The sequence below is a fragment of the Durio zibethinus genome, chromosome 8 (genome assembly GCF_047325235.1).
Source record: "Durio zibethinus cultivar Kanyao isolate XHJ-2024 chromosome 8, ASM4732523v1, whole genome shotgun sequence".
NCBI lineage: Eukaryota > Viridiplantae > Streptophyta > Magnoliopsida > Malvales > Malvaceae > Durio > Durio zibethinus.
In genome coordinates this window covers 24,184,391-24,205,651 of record NC_143169.1, presented here as the reverse complement: position 1 = coordinate 24,205,651, position 21,261 = coordinate 24,184,391, and the positions used below count along the sequence as shown (strand labels likewise).

The following is a 21,261-nucleotide window of genomic DNA, read 5'->3' as shown; positions in this document are numbered from 1 at the left end:
ACAACATTAGTTATATATGTATTTTTTCCATTAACTATGAGTTTAATGAACATCATAGGTCATTTAAAATCCCTCTTTATATAAATGTATTGTTTGTGTTAAGTTTAGACTTGAGGATATTTTTGGAAGGATAAAAAAGGAGAGAACAGTTAGATGTAAAGACACTAAGTGTTCTTCACTTTTACATTCCGATGCGCAAGTCAAAAGTTAAAATAAGAGGGATTAGAATGAAAGAAAGTAAAGAATTTGAACAAAATAAAATAATATGAAATAGAATGATAGTACTTGAATATCCATATTTATAAGCAATAGACGATGGATCTGTTAAGAACCAAAGTGATGTGGTCGGGCTAACATGGCCTTAAACATATCGGGTCAGTCTGATATGTCAGGTTGGCTAAATGCCTTAAGTGCCTTTGACCATAGTTATTAAAATCGGATCGGACATTAAACCGTTCAAGATTTTAGCTCATCGAGTCGGTTTAATAAAAAATAAAAATATTTAAAAAATTTAAAATTCAAACTTTTAACTAAAATTATAGTTTAATAATTCAATCAAAAAATTATAAATTTTAAGGTATATCGTAAACTACAAATTTCAAAATATAAAATTCATAAAACAATTAATTACTAGTTTAAAATAAAATTACTTAACATTTTATTAAAATCATATTTTATATGTTAATAGTTAAAAATAATATTTATATTTTAATAAATATAATAAATAATAATTATTTTTTAAAAAATATAAATATTATTTATTAATATATAATAGTTAATCTTTATATAATAAAAAAGAAAATATCTATATATAAAATTAATAAAAAAGAAATATTTATAGTTATATGAAAATTAGTAAAAAGATAATTAAAATCATTTTTATTGTTTTATACGAATATAGATTTTTTTTATTAATTTTACATATATATATTTTTATTAATTATTTTCAATAATGGTCAAATAATTAATTATTTTTATTAACATTTTATTTGTTTGTTAAATTTGTATATTATTATTTTTATAATTATTTTTAATTATGGTATCAATTAATAAAATTTTTTGTTAGATAATTTTTTTAAAAATTATTTTATTTTTTTATATGTATAAGTTTTTTTTTTACAATATCATTATCCATGTGTTTCAAAATATATCAATATATCATTAATACAAAGATGCAATGGTTTTGATAGTAAAAAGTAGGAATTGGGGGCTTATTGAAATAGTATAAAAGTTTAATTAGATTGTTTTGAATATTTGAAAGGTTTTATTTTTCATATTTTACCTAAATTTATAATTGATATTAAATCAATCCAGTTAAAAAAAATCATTAGATTTATTAATTTATTATGCAAATCGCCGATTCACAATAATTTAAAATGATTTAATTATAAAATTAGTGTCATTATAAAATTAAATTGATTTTAACATCGATTCATCAGTTCACCTAATTGAATCGATAATTTGATTTGATTATAATGATTAGGCTTTTAATTATGATGATTAGGCTTTTAATTATTTATTGATAATCTCTAATAAAAAAAATAATTACAATATCTTTTGAGCAACTAAATACCGTTGATATGTACCCACACATTTTATAATCTATATGGTAACTTTTTTATTTCATATTATAGCTTTCTTTATTAAAAAAAAAAAGACAAAATTTGCTTATAATTGATATCACTAACAAATGTGTGTTTTTTTCTTGCTAATTTGGGATTAGAGGTCGAACATAATTTTATCATTATTACAAGTACAAATCCCCCATCTACTCATTACTTATTTTCTAGTAGCGTTAATCTTTCTCCTAATCCTAACATATTTTGGCAATTCATAGTCTTAGGTCTTTAACAACAAAACGGCATTGACCCACCTTGTCTTTACTCCAATCATTAACTTTCCAAAGTAATCCAACGAAATTACCAAACTAACCCAACCCTATATGAACAAAAGATATAGAAATATCTCAAGATGAGGGCAAATTAGTCATTTTAAAAAAGCAGAAGTTCCAAAATGTTCACGCGTCAATAAAAGGAAAGAGAGAGATAATTTAAACCCTAGCTGACATTTACGCGTTTTTCTTTTCCTGAAGCAGAGAGTTAGAGTAGCAGTGTAGAGATAAACCCTGATTAATTCTCTCACTCTCTCTTCTCTTCTCGCTCTCTTCTTCTGTTTTTTGGTTGTTTTTAAGCTCTCGTTTCGCTTCTCTGCTTGCTGTTTGTGCTCTCGCCGTTGGATCGATCAACTTATCTGTCAAAGTTGGGTTTTTGGTGTGAATTTGACTGGATTTTCGGTATGTTTCAGGAAACCCTAACTTGCTTTCCTTTTCTCCATGGGTTTGAATTGTCTGCTTTCTTTAATTTGGTGAATCGAGGTTGGTTTGGATGATTCGGCCTAGGATTTTGTTATGAATGAACTTCTGATTGGTTCTCTTGTAATTACTTTTTGGGTGTTCTTAAATTAAATTGAATTCTGTTTCTGAAGTATTTATACGAAATTTTGTGTTTAAATTGGATCTAACATCTGTTAGGGTTTTGTTAATGCCTGATCCAAATTTGAGTTTTTTTCTTTGCTTATATCTTTAGTCGTGTTTGGTACAAAGTTTTGGTCTTGGTCAACTTGGTTCTAAGGTTTTTCAGAATTCCAGTGAAAAACAATAAAATAAATTGGCTTTGCAGTATTGTTTGTGGTTTTCGCGCTTTCTTTGGTTTTGGATTCGGGATATTGATTTCTTCTCAAAGTCTTTTCTTTTAAAGGACATGAAGAAACCCGTATTACACTCGGTTAACTTTTGCTGCTTTTGAAAGTTCTTAGTTTACTTATGAACGCCTGCTAGGATGACATGTCACCATTTGTTTGATGATTTTTATAAGCATTTTGATTCTTTTGATATTAATCCTGCCAATAGAAGTCATGCTTTTATTTATTTTTGATTTATAATTTATTTGTAGTGTGTAGCTGCTTCAAAAATCTTTGCGCTCTTGTTTAATTTTTCCTATTGTCTGGCAACGTAGAAATCTAGAAGGCACTATATTTGAAGTTTTGCAGCTTTAGAAAATGATTGCTGCACAAAGTGTTGTGCCAAAGCAGAAGTTAAAGATTAAATTCCCTTCTCAGAGGATAGAAGCAATTCCTGCGCCACAATCTTTTGAGTGTGGGCAACAACTGAGCAGTTCTTTTGATGGAAAAAAGGCTTCATCTGCTGGAAATTCGAAAGAGACTTCTGGTGCTTACAAGCGTAGACCTGAAGGGGTGATTGTGGGTGGTCCTCAGGAGAAACGACGAAAGATGGACCGTGGCATGACTCAGCAGTGTTCTGCCCTACTGAAGGCACTGATGAAACATCCAGCTGGTTGGGTTTTCAATGAACCAGTGGATCCTAAAGCATTAAACATTCCTGATTATTTTACAATAATTAAAAGCCCCATGGACTTGGGTACGATTAAGTCCAAGCTAGTGAAGAATACTTATCTTGGCATTCAAGAGTTTGTGGCCGATATTAAACTGACTTTTTCTAATGCCATGTTGTATAATCCTCCTTCTAATAATGTTCATAAAATGGCGGAAGAAATGAATGAGTTTTTTGAGGCCAGATGGAAATCTTTGGAGGAAAAATGGAATCAAGAAAATTTTAAGGTTGGGCATGGAAAAATTTTGAGTGTACGACTGAAAGATGTTAATGAGGGAAGACAGAGTTGTCCTAAAACACAGCTATCCCGAAATAGCTCTTTTCCGAAGAAGTTGAAGCCATCTGAGGAGAAGGTTGTGAAGGTACCTTTGAATGCAAAAGCAACCGAGGTGAGTACTTTCTATTGTATTTGCAAACAAAAATACTTATGATTACTGTGGTGACTCTCATTGGTAATTTGATTTATTTATTAAAGAAGGATGTTGGATTTGACAATTGTAAAGCAAGTCATACTTATAATCCATGTAATATGTTGCTGTCAGCATCTTAGTTCTGGCTTTTTGAAGTTGTGTTTTTGCTCATTTTATGTTGTTATTTGTCATATAGAAGTTTGCATTGTTTCTGATACTGGTTTTCTTGGCTTGTTACCAGGTTGAGCTTCCTAAAGCGGCACAGAACTGTGTGAACAAGTATTCTGGAAAAAACCTACAAAAAGGTATGAAGTGGCAGAATACAATTTCTGCTTTATGGCTCTTTATAGGAGCTAATTTGCAATGTGTCTTATAGGCACCAGTAGTGGTAGTGGTAGTGGTGGGCGTGCTCATGGGTCTGCCAATACCAAGCCACCATTGAGCCCAGCTGCCTGCAAATGCAGTTCATGTGGTAGCATTAAGTGTCAATGTAGCCTTCCAAGTGTTTCAAACCATGCATCTTCAAGCGGTTAGTTGATAATTTCTTGTGCTACCTCTGTTTTGTTATTTTAGGCCATAACTTACTTATTTTTTGTTTGGCATAGATGTAACTTCAGAAAGATCATTGGTTGGAGATCTTAGAGTGTGTAGTGCTGTTGCCTCTAAATTGGTATACATTACTGCTCTTATGGCAATGTGATTATTTTTATGATTAGTGCCATGAAGTATGTTAATAAAATTTTATATTAAAATCTAGGATTGCCAGGCAAAAAGCACATCGACATCACAAACGAGCAAGTCTGATCCAGATTCTGATGGTAAGGAGATATCTCAATTTTATTTCATGATTTTCTACTTGATTCTTGATCTGAGCATTGGAATTCTTTTAAAAAATGTTAAGGTGCTGTAAGTGCTTTGGATGATGAGAATGTCTGTCCTAGTTCTCAACTGACAACTCCTGCAACAGATGCTGCTTCTGATGAAGGTCAGTTTATCTGCTGATGTTAACTGTTAAGTTTTTTCCTTTTGCCTTCAATAGTGGATGTGGTTTGTGGTTGTCATTAGAATTCCTTTTGTGTTGTAAATTTAACTACTTTAGTTTTTTTTTTTTTCTTTTATTTGATGTAGGATTGTTAACTCCTATTTTTGAGGCACAAATGTCACCAGAGAAGGCTCTCCGTGCTGCAATGCTGAAAAGGCGCTTTGCAGAAACCATTTTGAAAGCTAAGCAGAAGACACTACTTGATCATGTAAGTTTTTGCAAGGATATTGGGATTTTGTGTTGGTAATTAATGTTGCATGGTATTGAATTGCATGTTGTCTTCATAGTGTTTAATAGATAATTATGCTGCCTTTTATATAGGGTGACAAAGCTGATCCAGTGAAGATGCAGCAGGAAAAGGAAAATTTGGAAAGAAGGCAGCGTGAAGGTGATCTATGAATCTTCGCACTTATTCTAGTTCTTGACTGTAGTATTTGTAGCATTGTTGATGATTTACTGATTATAGACAGTCATTTTTATTGTTTTCTATTTCTTACTTCTTTTAAAAAAAATTTTCTCTGCTAAAAAATGCAAAATCTTCTAACGTTCATCGAGGAATTAAAAAGATTGACAATAAGTGAAACTCTATAGGTGTCTCAACGGACATGTGCCGATGTAAATTACTTATTCACTTAATTTTTATTACTTACTCATGCCATTATGTATTTTCAACTGATTTTATTAATGAACTGTTATATAAAACAGCTTATTTTTTCTGCTTGTGTTCACCAAATCAATCTTATCAGGATTATGAAATATGTTGCTTCCTATAAAACAATAAGTTTGGTACCATATATTCTATAATTTCTCTTCCTCTTGTTTGTTTCTCTTTCTCTTTTGTGGTTGATGTGCTAATGTGTTTATAGTTGAAGGTTTTTATTAAATAATAGACATGGAATGATTTATAGGGTTGGCTTGATTTATACACTTGTACGTAAAGTTATCTATATTTTATGGTAATCTGATATTATACCTATATATGCATTATGTTACGAGTGATTAAGACAAGTAGTTCTTTTGGTGCATACTTTTGTGAAGTTTTGATACAGGGAGCTGTTCCTGTTATTACTAGTTCTAAGTTAAATATCTGAGTCAGGTGAGAGACAATTGTATGCTTAGAGGTCTTATAGATGATTCTTGTATTTTGTACAGAAAAAGCAAAAATTGAAGCTCAGGTCAGAGCTGCTGAAGCTGCAGCAAAAATGAAGGCAGAGGTTGAGTTGAAGAAGCAACGAGAAAGAGAAAGAGAAGCTGCTCGAATAGCATTGCAAAAGGTTTTACCCTTTTTTTGTTTTTTGTTTTTCATTTTGTCTATGTTTCTATCAGTGGGTTTAGAGGTTATACCAGTTTTGTACTGTATTCAAAATATGAATCAGAACATCATCTGATGCTGCCTGAATTTTCAGATGGAAAAAACAGCTGAGATTGAATTGAATCTGGAGATTTTAAAAGAACTTGAGATTCTGAGTGGTAAAAGTGGATCTGAAAAGTTGATTGGAGCATATGGAGGAACTCGTGTCAATCCACTGCATCAACTGGGTTTGTTCATCAAAGACGAGTATTTGGAAGACGACGACGATGAGACAGTTCTGAATGAAGACGGGGAAGAGGGAGAAATACTGTCATAAATATTGATTGCAGTCTTATTTGTTCCAGCTCCATGTGAATGCTTGTTCTCTAGTGAGACCAAAAAAGGGAAAAAAGATTAGTATCGTTTGTAAATGAAGTATTTTTGTCGGAAAGTGGACATTTGTAATCAAAGACGTATATATTCATATAGAAAAAGATGAAGATATTCTAGTTTCCATCAAAACTACTCTCTCCCATTGCTAAATTCTCTCTGATTCTCAGAACAATTGGTAAATTTGGGGGAAGGTGTGAAATGTGTCATGACAAATAATTTTCAATCATACTTTTCAGCTGAATTTGAGCATTATAAAAAACTTTTTTCTGATTGTATTTCAATTGGTAATTACACTCTGAATAAATAAGAAATTACAGATAATTAAATGAAGAATATGGCATTACTTAGACAAAGTCGGTGTGCATGGGTCATTTTCACGATCTACTGGGCCTTTGGCTTTGGGCAATCAGAAAATCGAGAAAGAAAGCCTTCGTCTGCTGAATCAACGAAAAGCCTAAGCTATCGAAGAGGAAGTCCAGAGAGAGAACAATGGGGGTAGAGGAAAACCTGAAATCTTTGAGCATCAACGAAAAACGAGCAGCTAAGAGAGGAGGAAGAGGAGCTGGAAGTCGGAGATATCGTAGGGGAAGAGGCTGATACGACGTCGTCTTCGTCAAAGAAAGGTATAGTTGAGCAGCCCACCTGCTGGAGCACCCATGGACCTTCTGGTTCGATAACCCATCTGCCAAGTCCAAGCAAGCTACTTGGGCTAGCTCTATGCAACCTATTTACACTTTTACCACCGTCCAACAAATCTGGAGGTTATTCTTCCTTCTTTCTCTTTTCCTTTGTTTCTTTCCATTTTTAATTTTCTATTTGAAGGTTGGGTTGTTAAGATAATGAAGATTTCCATTTGTTCTGGGTTTGTTTAATTCTGTGGCTGATTTCTGTCTTTTTTTTCTTTATTAGTTTTTGTTACAAGTTGAATTGAAGAATAAGGCTATGTTAGTCATTTAGTAGTCATTTATATATATATATATATATATATTTTTTTTTTCAATTAGTATATACAAGTTAGCATGTAAGTTATTTTATTAAAAAATTGATAGTTGGTGTAACAATAATTGCAAAACTATTACAAAAGAAGGTGGTTATAGAAAGAAATACAATTTTTACATCCATTTCCTATATTTTAGAATTTTTTTTCTATCTTTCTTCTTCCTTCTCTCCTTACCTTTATTTCTGAAATTTTAGCTACTAAAAATTTGAGTTTTCACATAAGAGCTTAAGTTAACAGTGGTTCGATTGAGTAGCATCATTCTTGGTATCAGAGCCTCAGTTCTTGCAATGACAAAGGGTATGACAACTAGGTTGTAGAGAGACATGGGCCAAATGCAAAAAGAGCTGGAGAGGATAGAGGCCAAATTTGACACCTCTATCAAGTAACTTAATGATAAGATTGATTCCTTTACAGAAGAAATGCGTGGCATGTTTGAAAAGATCATGAACAGTAGGCAAAGCTCACTTCAAGAAGTTGAGATGGGAGATTCAATAGCACTATCAGCTAGGAAATAAAAATCTGTCGTAGGTGATGTGGAAGGTAGCAGGGTCATTATTCATGGACCACTTTTTGCTGAAATAGAGGAAGTTGCAAGGGTACCAACCAAGCACTCTAAGTTGAAATGCTCAAATTTTGCTGGAGACAATTTAAGGGGATGGTTGTTGAAAATCGAACAATTTTTTGAAACTAATTGAATTTGAAAAAATGGGAAAATAAGGATTGTGATGATGCATTTGGAGGGACAAGTTTTACAGTGGCATCGGAGGTTCATGAAGAATCAAGGAAGTCTTCAAGAGGTAAGTTGGCTCACTTATGTTACTGAGATGAAGACTAGATTTGTTGAAATTGAGTTCTTTGATCTTATGTTAGAAATAGTAGTGTTAAAGTAACACAATATTGTTGATGAATTTTATGAGGAGTTTGAAAGTTTATTAAATTTACTCTTCATTTTTTATGACAATGCTCTCTATATATTTTTGAAAAATTTGAAGCCTGAGATTTCTAAGCTTGTTGGAATGTTTTATCCTAAATCCTTAAGCCATGCTTACCAGTTGGCCAAACAAATAGAGTCCTTAATATACAATGTGCCTAGAAAACTTTATATACCTTATAAGAATCCTGTAACAACTCCTCTTATATCCCATAATAATCTTTGTACCTTTAAAACTACATTACCCCCACTGTTACTAACCCCATAAAACCTTTTCTTAAATTACAACCAGTCTACTAAATCAACCAACCCCATAAATACCTACAAAACCACAACTAGTAAACCCGATTCAACTCTTGTAAAATCCAATGTTATCAAAATACCAATCCGAGATGAAAGAGATGACAGGAGGAAGAAAGGACTTTGTATGTGGTGTGGGATTAAGTTTACACCAGGCCATAGGTGTGTCAAGGCTTAATTGTACTAGATGTTTACTTAGGAAAATGAAGACAATAATAATGATACTAAGGAGTTCTGTGATTGTGTAGACAATTTGAAGGAGAATGGAAAGGAAGACCATGAATTAAAAAACAAGCATGTCATATCTTTACATGCTTTAATTGAAGTTGAAGGTCATACGACCATGATATTATATGGTCGAATCAAGAACCAATTAGTAGTGTTCTTGGTTGACTCTAAAAATACCCATAATTTTATTGATCAATTTTTGATTAAGAAATTGGGATGTAACACTAAGAAGATTGCTGGAATCAATGTCACTGTAACTAATGGTAACAAATTATTAACTCAGGATATATGTAAAACATTGACTTGGGAGGTTCAAGGCCTAGTCCAGCATACTAATTTCTTTATGCTATATTTAATGGGTTGTGAAGCAGTACTTGGGGTGGAATGGCTCCAGACATTAGGGCCTATTCTATGAGATTTTTCCTTGCTGATCATGTAATTTACTGTACCAAACAACTGGTATAAATTGCAAGGAATAGAGGTTGCTCAGGTACATATGGCTACAAGTAAGCAATTTGCTAAGCTGAAGGTCGTTAGTAAGACAACTGGACTAATGATGATATCTGGTATTGAAATTTTTCAGTCTCGAGATGAGTTACACCATTTTAGTCAACAAATTGAATTACCACATGATTTGCAAGAATTGTTACTACGATACTCTCTAGTATTTGAGACACCTACAAATTTACCTCTATCAAGGCCTCAAGATCATAAGATACCTTTGATAAATGAATCTCAACCTGTAAAGATTAAGCCTTATAGGTATCCAATTGTACAAAAAAATGAGATTGAGAAGATAGTAGCAGAAATGAAAAGGGTTGGAATTATAAGAGATAGCAACAGTTCATTCGCATCTCCAATGGTTCTAGTGAAAAAGAAAGATGGCTTATGGAGGCTTTGTGTGGAGGACAGGTAGTTGAACAAGATCACACTTAAAGATAAGTTTTTCATTCCTTTAATAGAAGAGTTGTTAGATGAATTATCTATTGCGTGCTGGTTTTCTAAGTTGGATCTTAGATATGGTTATCACCAAATTCAAATTGATCTTGCAAATGTTCACAAAATAGCTTTCAAGACTCACCAAGGGCATTATGAGTTTTTGGTCATGCCAATTAGATTGACTAATGCACTTTTTACATTTCAAAGTTTAATGAATAGTATATTTAAGCCTTTCCTTAAAAAATTTGTATTGGTGTTCTTTGATGATATCATGGTTTATTCATCAAATTGGAATGATCATATAACATATTTGCAGCAGGTGTTTGATGTCTTAGTTAGCAACCATTTATTTGTTAAGCTTTCAAAGTGTGACTATGGTGCTATTCAAATCGAGTATTTAGGGCATGTGATCAGTAAAGGGATAGTTGCTATAGACAGTACTAAGGTTGAATGTGTTAAACAATGGCCAATTCTTGAGTCTGTTAAAGAATTAAGAGGATTCTTGGGCTTCACTAGGTATTATCGTAGGTTCATTAAGGGATATGGAACTATTACAAAATCAATGACTGATTTATTGAAGAAAAATGCTTTTAATTGGCAAAAAACAGCAATAATAACTTTTGAGAAGCTCAAATAAGCTGTAATATCAGCTCTTGTTCTAGCACTGCTAGATTTTAACTCAATTTTTGTAATTGAGTCAGATGCTTTAAGTTATGGAATTGGTGCTGTGTTGAGTCAAAATGATAAGCCAGTTGCTTATTTTAGCAAAACTTTATCTCCTAAACATTAGGCACTGTTTGTCTATGAAAATAAGATGTTGGCCATATTAGCTACAGTAAAAAAATGTAGTGCTTATTTAACTGGAAGGCATTTTCAGATAAAAATAGATCACCAAAGTCTTAAATTTTTACTGGAACAGAAAACAAACACCCATGCTCAGCAACTTTGGGTTGTCAAGATGATGAGATTTAATTATGAACTTGTCTACAGGAAGGTCTATACCAACATGGCAACCGATGCTCTTTCTTGAAATCTTGCAACCTTGTTATATACCTTATCTTTTATAACTAATGATCTAATGGCTAGGATTAAACAGTCTTGGTTGAAAGATCCAGTGTTGATACATTTGTTACATAAGCTCAAGAACAACCCAGGACAGTCTCCCAAGTACACTTGGCAAGCAAGACAGTTGTGAAGGAAGGGAAAACTTATGGTGGGAGCTTATTTTGAGTTAAGAAAGGATTTATTGACATTTTTTCATGATTCAGTGGACAGAGGGCATTATAGAGTAGAGGCAACTATGAGGAGAATAGCTAATGTGGTATATTGGAGAGGAATGAAAAAAACAGTTTAGCAGCATGTCAAAGAACGCACAATTTGTCAAAAATGCAAATATGAAACTTTCTCTTGAAGTTTGTTACAACCTTTACCAATTCCTGATAAGATATGGGTTGATGTGTCTATGGATTTTTATAGAAGGTTTGCCTAAGTCATTTGAAAAAGATGTTATAATGTTGGTAGTGGATAGGTTAAGTAAATATGCCCATTTTATCACTCTAGCTCATCATTTCATTGCCATTACAGTTGCTTAAACCTATCTAGACAATGTGTACAATTTGCATGGAGTACCTAATACCATTGTTTCTGAAAAAGATAAGATTTTCACTAGTTCATTTTGGAAAGAATTGTTCAAATTATTAGGAACCAAGCTAAAAATGTCTACTACTTATCACCCTCAAATAGATGGACAGTTTGAAGTGCTCAACAGATGTTTGGAGACATATTTAAGGTGCATTATAGGAGAACAACCTAAACACTAATCCAAATGGATCTCTTTAACAGAATGGTGGTATAACACTAGTTTTCACACTTTCATTCATACTACACCATATGAGGTAGTCTATGGTCAACTTGTTCCCATTCATCGACTATATCTACTTGGAGATTCTAAAGTGGATGAAGTGGATAAAAGTTTGCAAGCGAGAGAGGCCACAATCAAAATTTTGAAATTTCATTTAGATAAGGCTCAAAACAGAATGAAGTAGCAAGCTGATAGACATAGGGTTGATAGGGAATTTGAGATTACTGATTTAGTTTATGTTAAGCTCTAGCCATACAAACAACAATCTGTCATCAATAGGTCTTGTTTTTAGCTAGTTGCTAGGTACTTTGGCCCTTATAAGGTGTTAGAGAAGATAGGACTTGTCGCCTATAAACTAGAGTTACCTGCTGAAACCAAAATTCATCCTATCTTCCATGTTTAACAGTTGAAAAAGCACATTGGGAAGGTTCTAACACAATTTAATCTTTCTATGATTGATGCAGATGGAATGGCGACCAAGGAACCAGTGGCAGTTCTAGATAGAAGACTTAGTAAGAAAAGAGGTAGAGCACTCACAGAGGTTCTAGTATAGTGAAGTAACAGTTATCCAAAAGATGCAACCTGGGAAGGATTATATGAGCTACAAAAAAACTTTCCTTGCTTCAATCCTAGAGGAGAAGGATTATTTCGAGGGGAAAATAGTTGTTACAAGTTGAATTGAAAAAGAAGGCCATGTTAGTCATTTAGTAGTCATTTATATATTTTTTTTTACAATTAGTATATATGAGTCAGCATGTTAGTTATTTTGTTGAAAAATTGACAGCTGGTGTAATAATGATTGCAAAACTATTACAAAAGGAGGTGGTTACAGGAGGAAATACAATTTTTACACCCATTTCCTATATTCTAGAATTTCTTTCTATCTCTATTCTTCCTTCTCTCCTTACCTTTATTTCTGAAATTTTAGCTACTAAAAATTTGAGTTTTCACAGAGGAGCTTGAGCTGATAGTGGTTCGATTGAGCAGCATCAGTTTTTGGATTTTGATGACATGTTAGTTTTTGGCTTAGGCTTTTGAAAAAAAGATTTTTTTTTCTTTTTTTTTCTTCCTCTAATGACAGTAACATTTGGGGTTTTGCTAACGTTGGCGTTGTTAGAGTTTCTTGAAATCTGAAAAATGAACGTTTGTTGATTTTATACATATGATGATTTAACTACAAGGGGGGTTGTTTTCACTATAATCGTTGAAGGTTGTCGTCTGTAAGAATCTTGGAGCTGCCTGCTGCAGAGTGCTGTTTCCTGGACTCTGTTTCATTTTAATGGATGTTATTAAAGTGTTGGTCTGTTCTTTTAATCCATTATAATTTGACCTTGTGGAAAGCACTTTTATCAGTCATAAAGGAACTTAATTTTTGTTTATTATAATTATGGATTGTTGCTTGGTGCCTCCAGGTGAATAAGTTATGTGATCATCGAAGAACTGCTATGCCAACTGTGTCCATGTTGCTGCTATTGATTACTGATTTCGTGTTTCACCTCTTAACTGTTAGTTGTTGTTTGTTTCTCCTGTGAATGTCACTTATAGATTTTTCTTCCAAACTTTTTGGATTACAGTCTTTACAATAACATTCATCACCCAAGCAAGTTGGCTGTGGGTGCAGACTTTCATTGTTTCAAATGTAAAATTGAGCCAAAGTGAGTAGACCCTGTCTGTGCTAATGGAGGCCAGTGAACTGTAAATTTCCAAAGGGGGAAGTCAGATACGTGTTGGCTGTACACAGTATTGTTTCAGATAATGTAATGCTCACTTGTGTGTGTGAAATTTGCTGCTTACTGAAAAGTGTGGCCTGATCTCTTACATGTCTGCTGTTTTAATTGCTGGCTTTGATTGGAGAACAGTTCGAGTTTGGTGATTAGATCTGTGGAGCAGTTGTCATTGTGAGAGCCAGACAGGAAAAAATAGCACTGTGGACCAAGAATGTTGTTAATGAAACTGCTCAGGTGACTAGAGTTGCTTGGTTAGGAAAATTGGCTTGTGCAATTCCGAAACCGTTTCTAATGGCTTATGCAATTCTAAAACCATTTCATGGGTTTTTGTTTTTAATGCAGATAAGCATTGGGAAACAGTGGAAAGAGTTACTTGATTACAATGATACTATAGGCTTCATATTTCATGTAATGGTTCTTTTAATTTGTGCAGATCTTTCGTATTGTGCTGTTTGTCCAAATTTGTTGGTTTTAGTTTGTCTTTTGGGCTCTAAACTCATTTCTATTTGCTTTTTCAGGGGATGCAAAGAAGCATGACAGAGTTGCCAAGAATTGCTACACTATATGACTTGTATAGAGTTCTTTACCAGATGCTGAGCGCTGACGAAAGATTGCTTTTTCATGACTCTGGAAGCATCTGCTGCTTTTCTTTTTGCCTTCTTTCAAGTTTCGAACTCTGATTTGTTTTAACTATGCCTATTTCTACAAGAGCTTTTAGCTATATAAGCGAATGTTATACTGCCATAAATTTCAGTTTGACCATTTATAGGTGATTATAAGTTACGACTGCATTTTGTTCTATGCTCTGTGATGTTTATAGCTCTTATACAGGGTTACCTTTTTCACCTAACATCGAATCATGTCAATCTGGATTGATCTGGCTAATTTGTTTCAGCTTGAAATCCTAAAATTTCCTGTTTGTTTGGTTTCAGTATGATTACTAATTATTTTGAGACCAAAAGCAGGTACCCTGAAACAGGGCCTTAATTAGTCCTATACTGGTGCCATCCAACCTGTAGCTAAAATTTCATTTTCTTTTCAAGCATACGGATCTATCATACATGAATAGGAGAAAAATAAAATTTCCGAATCAAATCCCTTACCCTGTCTTCCTTTACTTAACCATAACTCAGGTGAAAAGGGAGCAGAACCCTTGTTTTGTTATTTTAGTTAGGTTTAAGTCTGACGAGAATAATATTCTACGACAAGCAATTCATTTATTTTCAAACCGACCCATTTCCTATCTATTATTTGATTGACTAATCCTTTATATTGTAATGTGTGAAGGGTCAAATGCTTTGGTAATTTCTCATGGGTGGATGAATCAAGATAATTTTGAATCAGAGTTCTAGATTTTTGTTCATCCCTCGCTGAAATAATATCTCGGGGTTTGCAGCGATAACTTGGTATATCTACTGTACGACCATTAACTAAAATATGTCTATGGGCCTCAATTGTTGATATTATGCTCCTGCATTTTGTCAAAACAATGATCAGTTAATTAGTCAGATTTGACCTTCAATTTTCAGGCATTTGTTATTACACGCATGTGAGGAAACATATAATAAGTAAACAATTTCCAAAATAATAACCTGAGCTTGTTGATAAAATTGTGATGCGAAATTGGCGAGTTCAAGCAGCAAAGGTTCAGGATAGGGCAGTGGCTGCTGCTGCTGCTGCTGCGGCATTGCGTTAGGGTTGGTTCCGCTGATCAGCATTTGGTCTCTTGTAGCCGGAAACGGGGAGCTATAAATGCAAAGAGGATCAAGAAGGACACAATGGATGACTCCATGGCATGGGCTTCGGGCAGAGAAAGTGTGTTTTTGCATTTTGGTTTATAACGATGATTGAGGAAGAGGATGGTTGGCGTGAAGGGCAGTCAAGAAGGAAGAGTCATGAATCATCTGTTGTGCATGAATGCTATGCAATTGATAGAAATATTAGTTATATCAATCACATTTCTTCAATGGTAGTTAAGATATTTGGATTTTTATGCATTTTTTCCTTCAAAAAAGAAAAAAAATCATTTTAAAAATGTGAGATTAGCAACTAACTATTACTCCTATACTTGTCTCTAACCATAGCTAGAAAAATTTTAATTGCAACTTTAAATTGGAGCCTGTGGCCACCTTACTCTTGATCTTAATCTAAAACGCTTTGATTATTCATTTCCACCTACGATTTAATCAATAAGATTTAGGATTGGAAGCTTTTTTAAAGGCTTTTGTTGGAAATACACACAAATAACTGTACTTTTTTTACACATTTTATTCATTACAGTAAAATGCTACATATACTTCGGACTTTTACACATCAAACAAACGAAGCCCGACAGAGAATCGATCAGTAGCTGGGCTAACAAGCCTCGTGTATTATATACAATCACAGCTGCTGCATTTATTTCACACCACATCACACGTACGAATTAACAGTAGCCTATATGTATATAAGAGTGGTTTTTATCAAGCAGAGTTGTGTTCTCCATTTTCAATCCTCATATGCTGCAGATATGTTTTTCCATAGAGCTTACGGACAAAGAAATCTTTGGCGTATTGCTCCAACCCAACCCTTTTAAACACTGGTGGGTTCTTCGGATTTATGAGGCTTGGTGAAGGTCCCACCTCAGCCTCAAATTTGGGGTTGAGGAAAAAGGCAACTGACATTCTTTCTTTCCCCGAATTGGTTGTGGCCCTGTGCTCAATGCTACGGTAAACGCCGTTGCTAAAGATCTGCAAGAAAACGAGAAAACTTTACAAGTTAAATCATATTTCCAGCTCTATATATAGCTTGTTGAAAAAAAAAAAAAGACAGCAGATAAAAAAACCTCTAGAACGTCTCCGACGTTGACCACAAGGGCATCTGGGAGGAAGCTCACGGGAAACCAAACACCATCTTTCTTAATCTGGAGGCCATCAACTCCATTAACTTGGTGCAGTATGGTGAGAAGAGTTGCATCAGAGTGAGGAGTAATGCCCATAACCAGCTCTGGTTTGGGACATGGAGGATAGTATGTCATCCTCACAGATTGCATCCCATCGTCAAAAAATTCTATCATCTCCTTCGTATCAATTTTCAATGCTTTTGCCATAGAACAAAGTAGTTTCGTGGCAAGCTTTTGCAGTTCCAAGAAGTAAGACTCCAAGGTATTTCTTCATGCAACAAAAAAATATATATAATTTCATGAGGATTCAGAAAATGGATTGCATGCAGAATACTATTGAATTAAAATCCACTTGCAGGGCCATAAATTAATTAAGACTTGCAAACCAAGTTTGTGAATGGGTAAAAGAGATCGTAATCTAGTCATAGAAACCCTCATTTATTTTTTATTTCACGATGCAAATAGTCAATTAACTGGAAATTGCTTATAATTATGATTCACCTTCTAATTAAATTGCATGTCTGTTTTGTTGCAAGGGATCTTTTAGTTATACATAATATGAACTTAAAAAAAGTGTCGGTAGCCGCACTCCACCGCACTAAAAATGTGAGAATAATATAACATATGTTATTCTCGTTATAATAAAATCCATAATTATTTTGAGATAACGCATAGTACTTTGACAACAAATATGGTTTGTTGATATTGTGCTGGACTTTCAATAATCGAAAATTAATCTTTGACAACCTTAAATAAAAAAAAATTAATTTTGAGATTTAATAAATCAAATTATTTAAATAGGATATATAGTGGCCAATTCTTAATTCAACAGGGATAAAAATCATGACCTTTAAGATCATAGACTAATATAGAGTTCCAAACATGTCTCAAGGTCAAATGTTTCCAACATAAATAAATTCACCACAACTGTCTCTTTCTACTCATCTGTTATTCTTTTCTTTTCTTTTTTTTTTTTTTTTTAGGAATATGCATGCAGATTTCAGAGCTTGCATGGGCCTGCAAATGAATTTCTGTTCTTTCATTTTTACTGTTTTATTTATTTTATGATCTGTAACTGGCCTCTTCCAACTGGTTAAATAAAAAAAAAAAAAAAAGAGAGTCCAGAGAAAGAAAACCTTAAGGATGAAGGGAGCTCTGGGAAGAGATGAGGCTTTCGTCTATGAATAGGGTTTGTTATCATATAAAGCCTGTCAGACCAGTCAAGCTTTCCTGCTTCTCTGGGTGTATTTCCATACCCTTCAAACTCACCTTCCCTTATCTTGTATTTCATTTTCTCTTCCAGTGGAAGCTTAAAAAATTCTTCAACCTCATGTTTCAGCCTGTCCAGTATTGAAGAGCTAACTCCATGGTTCACCAACTGCACAAGCAATTCCAAAACTCTGAGGTCTTGGGTCCTCATTAATTTATTCTAAAATAGTTTTTTATTTTTTTTTTCCTCTCAATTTTAAGTTTTCTTTGTCTTTTTGTACTTTTAATAAAATGAAGTGTAGTTCTATAATCCGTAGCGTAACAAACAAATATGAACATGAAGAAAATTCCATGCACATGCAAGTTTATAAAAACCTTTTGGATGGATCTTGGAAACATGCATGCGATCCTTTTCTCGATGCTGAAATTAAATCTCTTTGCTATATATCATGTTTTATTGAAGAGATGAAACTGTGTAGCTAAAGGTTGAATTGAGAAGAATTAACCTGAAAGAGACCCCACTCTTTGCAAGTTGAGTGCAACTTCTCGAGTTCAACATCATCATCCTCCCCGGAAACCAATCGAGTCATGTCAATGGTTGGGGTGATCATTGGCATGGGACGACTACCGTTAGGGAGGGAAGGATCAGGTTGTTGATCATCCAGACGAACATAGTGTTGAGGGATTGTGATTATTGGCTTTTTGACAAGCTCTTGAACACTAACCACTGGAAAAGAGAAGCTAAACTCTTCTGCATCTGATGATGCCATATTTGCTAAAGCTGATGTGCTTCTATACAACTGATCACAGGAAGAGTATTTATAGGGAAAAATCTGGCTAACCCGTCTTCCGCTTCTTCGCCTAATGACAAAGAAGCCTTAAAGAAGACATTAAAGTTTGGGTTCGAACCAAGTCACTCTCTCTCTCTTTTTTCATGTAACAGGGTAGTGTCCTCTTTGAAACCAAAAAACAAAAAAAAATCTGGCTAACCCACCAACAAAAAAAAAAAAAAATCTAAATATTGATGAAAACAGATATCTTGGGTTTACAAGAATGATCAGCAACAAGCAGATTAATTGTGCTTGGAAAAAAAAAAAAGATACAATAGCAAATTAAATGTTGACTCTAATGTTTCTACATATAATTTTCAGATTTATGTCACATTCTGCTTGTTGCTATATTATTTGAATTTTTGTATCTAACAAATTCATTCCTACTTCTGGGGGTTGGGGATTAATTATATATTAAAGCAAATTTAATTTGAAGCTTCCCCATTTATTAACATATGATCTTCAAAGATATATCCTTAGAGGATGGTCTGGCATGGCTTTTGCTGAATCAATAAATGTATATTCTAGATGTCCATATAATTATTTTTGATAGCGTAATTTAGAGTATTGAAGATTAATGGCCAAGATTGGCCCCCCAAAAAAAGGTTAATAGCCCAAACCATATGATGTTAAAATATTATTTATAGTAATACAAATAATCAATTTGATAAATTTCAATACATTAGTGGGAAGTTATTACTTAATACATATAATAACATTAAATAATGTTTTTAAAACGACTCATTGACAAAGCTCAAATATTAATTACAATTTTTCCAGGGAACATGTTTATGAGACAGGGAAAAATTTAGATTAAGTTTTTTTAGATGAAATTTATGAAAATTTTTATTAGAAATTATTAAATAAAAAGTAAAATAAAAAATTAAAATCGATAAATTAAAAATTTTCGTTACAAAAATCAGGTGTGTAAAATTTAAAATATTTTGATATATTTTTTAGATAAACATTTTTAATAAACATATTAATAAAATTTTTATCATTGAATAAATATCGATAAAATTTAAATTATAAATAATATTTTAATAATTTTTTTATCTATTACTAATTTTTACATTAAAATGTATCAATTTATTAATATTTTTATTAAATAATTTTTAATAAAAATTTCTCATAAAAAACTTCATTTAAGTTTTGTCATACGGACATCTAATATACCAACATAATAAACATACATAAACAAAACCCATCCATAGTCATTCAAAAGCATGTCTTTCTAAAGCACAACAATAATTAATCTTAATTTTCTTTTCCCCTAAAAAAAAAAAATGCATGATAGTGGACATGCCAGCGACATACATAAAATTTTCACTAACAGTTAGAATAGTTTTCTTTCTGTCAAGCCATGATCTAGCTAGAACTTATATCGATGAAACAAGTACTTTTCCAAGTGTACATTATTTTCAAAGCATAATTAATTGTAATATTTGATTGAATAGACTGAAAGAAAGTCATTTTCATCCGTAACGTGTTAACTAAGGCATGTATTTTCCACGCAAATATTTAAATCTACAGCTAAACACGTGCTTAATTCATTTCCAATTATGGTTTCCATTTTCTATCACACAGTTGTTGAACATTTGGTTTGATGAATTTTCTGATTTATAAGTTTATAATTTAAAACGCAAACCACGTTTTTAATTGTGACATCTGGGGTCCAATGACTCATTCAAATGCTCATTCATTCATATTTATATCAAGTTGTCATCAATGATGGTTTGGGTTCAAATCCAATGACTAAACTACCCTTGGGAATCCATTGCTTCAAAATTCAATGTTGAGCAAAAACACACCTCAAATTCTTTTTAAGTGTAATTTTCTTTCAAAATTAGTCTATGGTCAAAACTACAACATGTGTTTTTTTTTTAAAGGATAAAGGGTTTTTAGACTTAATCCAATACACCATCTTTTCAGACTTATTCAAACAAATTTATTTACGACATTTACTTTGCATTTTTAATTGTCATTAAATATCTCCGAATTTATTGCAACTTTTGCTATTGTCTCTGCAAATTGATGCTCAGCAAATTAAGACACACCTCAGTCCTATCAATCGATGTAGATGCAATTTTCTTTGGAGATGTTTGGTCAAGAGTAGTTGTGCATGTGCTTGAGATATATAACTCATTAATTTCTATGAACTTGCACCATCTGCATATTATAGAAATCACTAAAGCATTAAGATTTGAGCATGGATCTCTCAGGGGAGTTCTTTAATTAAAATTCATAAAATTATCTAATAAAACTAGATAGTAAATAAAAACTAAATTATGATAATTTGTTCATCGTACAAATATATTTTATAAATAATTTTACGAACTTCACTTAGAAAAAATTCACTTAAATTCACTTCACCTCTTGTTAAAAGTACCACCCTTCTAATTGTTGGATAAAAAAATATGCAGCACCGTCAAATTAAAATTGTCCTCATGCATGTACATGCCAGCAATTGAATGTTGTCATTTGATTTGTTTTTATTTTTTTGAAAAAAAATGGGAAGTAATACTAATTAAATATGATTAGTTTAATAAAATATTAGTGAAAACAAAGCAATTTCAATTTGGAATCAGTTTTTGTTTACGCAAGCAATTGGTGTTTAGTTACATAATTGACCTTAAATTCATCTAAATCTTCAGTACCGATCGAAGGACAAAGTGGCCGGGAACAATGACTTAGGCCGACCAACAATGATACTGTACTCCACAAAACTGTTTTCTTTTATTAAATTATACTAAGTATGAAATTAACGTTTTGTATTGTTTTGTTACGTGGATTTAATTTATAATATTAAA

The 21,261-nt window shown here is 32.8% G+C and overlaps 2 protein-coding genes across 8 annotated transcripts; one reads left to right on the top strand and one right to left on the bottom strand.

Moving 5' to 3' along the window:
• The first annotated feature begins 2,059 nt into the window (after positions 1–2,059).
• LOC111278112 (transcription factor GTE12-like) lies at positions 2,060–6,674 on the top strand. Of its 7 annotated transcripts, none has more exons than XM_089764864.1 (11): positions 2,060–2,293; positions 3,049–3,798; positions 4,061–4,124; positions 4,196–4,348; positions 4,437–4,489; positions 4,577–4,637; positions 4,721–4,804; positions 4,948–5,069; positions 5,183–5,249; positions 6,014–6,135; positions 6,268–6,674. In XM_089764864.1, exons 2-11 carry the CDS (start codon positions 3,058–3,060, stop codon positions 6,487–6,489), a joined length of 1,689 nt encoding a protein of 562 aa, XP_089620990.1. In that variant the 5' UTR covers positions 2,060–2,293; positions 3,049–3,057; the 3' UTR covers positions 6,490–6,674. The 7 variants fall into 7 exon arrangements, with proteins under 7 accessions (XP_089620990.1, XP_089620988.1, XP_022720341.1 ...); XM_089764862.1 differs by having other exon boundaries at positions 4,425–4,489; XM_022864606.2 differs by having other exon boundaries at positions 3,041–3,798; positions 4,425–4,489.
• Positions 6,675–15,765: 9,091 nt separating this feature from the next.
• On the bottom strand, positions 15,766–18,512 carry LOC111278114 (protein SRG1-like). The gene is made up of 4 exons (XM_022864608.2): positions 18,128–18,512; positions 17,549–17,790; positions 16,356–16,680; positions 15,766–16,260 (listed from the first exon to the last, which is right to left on the bottom strand). Exons 1-4 carry the CDS (start codon positions 18,389–18,391, stop codon positions 15,994–15,996), a joined length of 1,098 nt encoding a protein of 365 aa, XP_022720343.2. The 5' UTR covers positions 18,392–18,512; the 3' UTR covers positions 15,766–15,993.
• Between the last annotated feature and the right edge of the window lie 2,749 nt (positions 18,513–21,261).

What these genes read in the sequence shown, in the direction of transcription:
- LOC111278112 (XM_089764862.1), top strand. Translation starts at nt 3,058, where the DNA reads ATGATTGCTGCACAAAGTGTTGTGCCAAAGCAGAAGTTAAAGATTAAA. An exon ending in GTCTGATCCAGATTCTGATG is followed by an intron (nt 4,638 to 4,720) that starts GTAAGGAGATAT and finishes AAAAATGTTAAG; the next exon opens with GTGCTGTAAGTGCTTTGGAT. An exon ending in CTCGAATAGCATTGCAAAAG is followed by an intron (nt 6,136 to 6,267) that starts GTTTTACCCTTT and finishes CTGAATTTTCAG; the next exon opens with ATGGAAAAAACAGCTGAGAT.
- LOC111278114 (XM_022864608.2), bottom strand. Translation starts at nt 18,391, where the DNA reads ATGGCATCATCAGATGCAGAAGAGTTTAGCTTCTCTTTTCCAGTGGTT. An exon ending in AAGAGTGGGGTCTCTTTCAG is followed by an intron (nt 17,791 to 18,127) that starts GTTAATTCTTCT and finishes TTGCTTGTGCAG; the next exon opens with TTGGTGAACCATGGAGTTAG. An exon ending in GAGCTCCCTTCATCCTTAAG is followed by an intron (nt 16,681 to 17,548) that starts GTTTTCTTTCTC and finishes TGTTGCATGAAG; the next exon opens with AAATACCTTGGAGTCTTACT.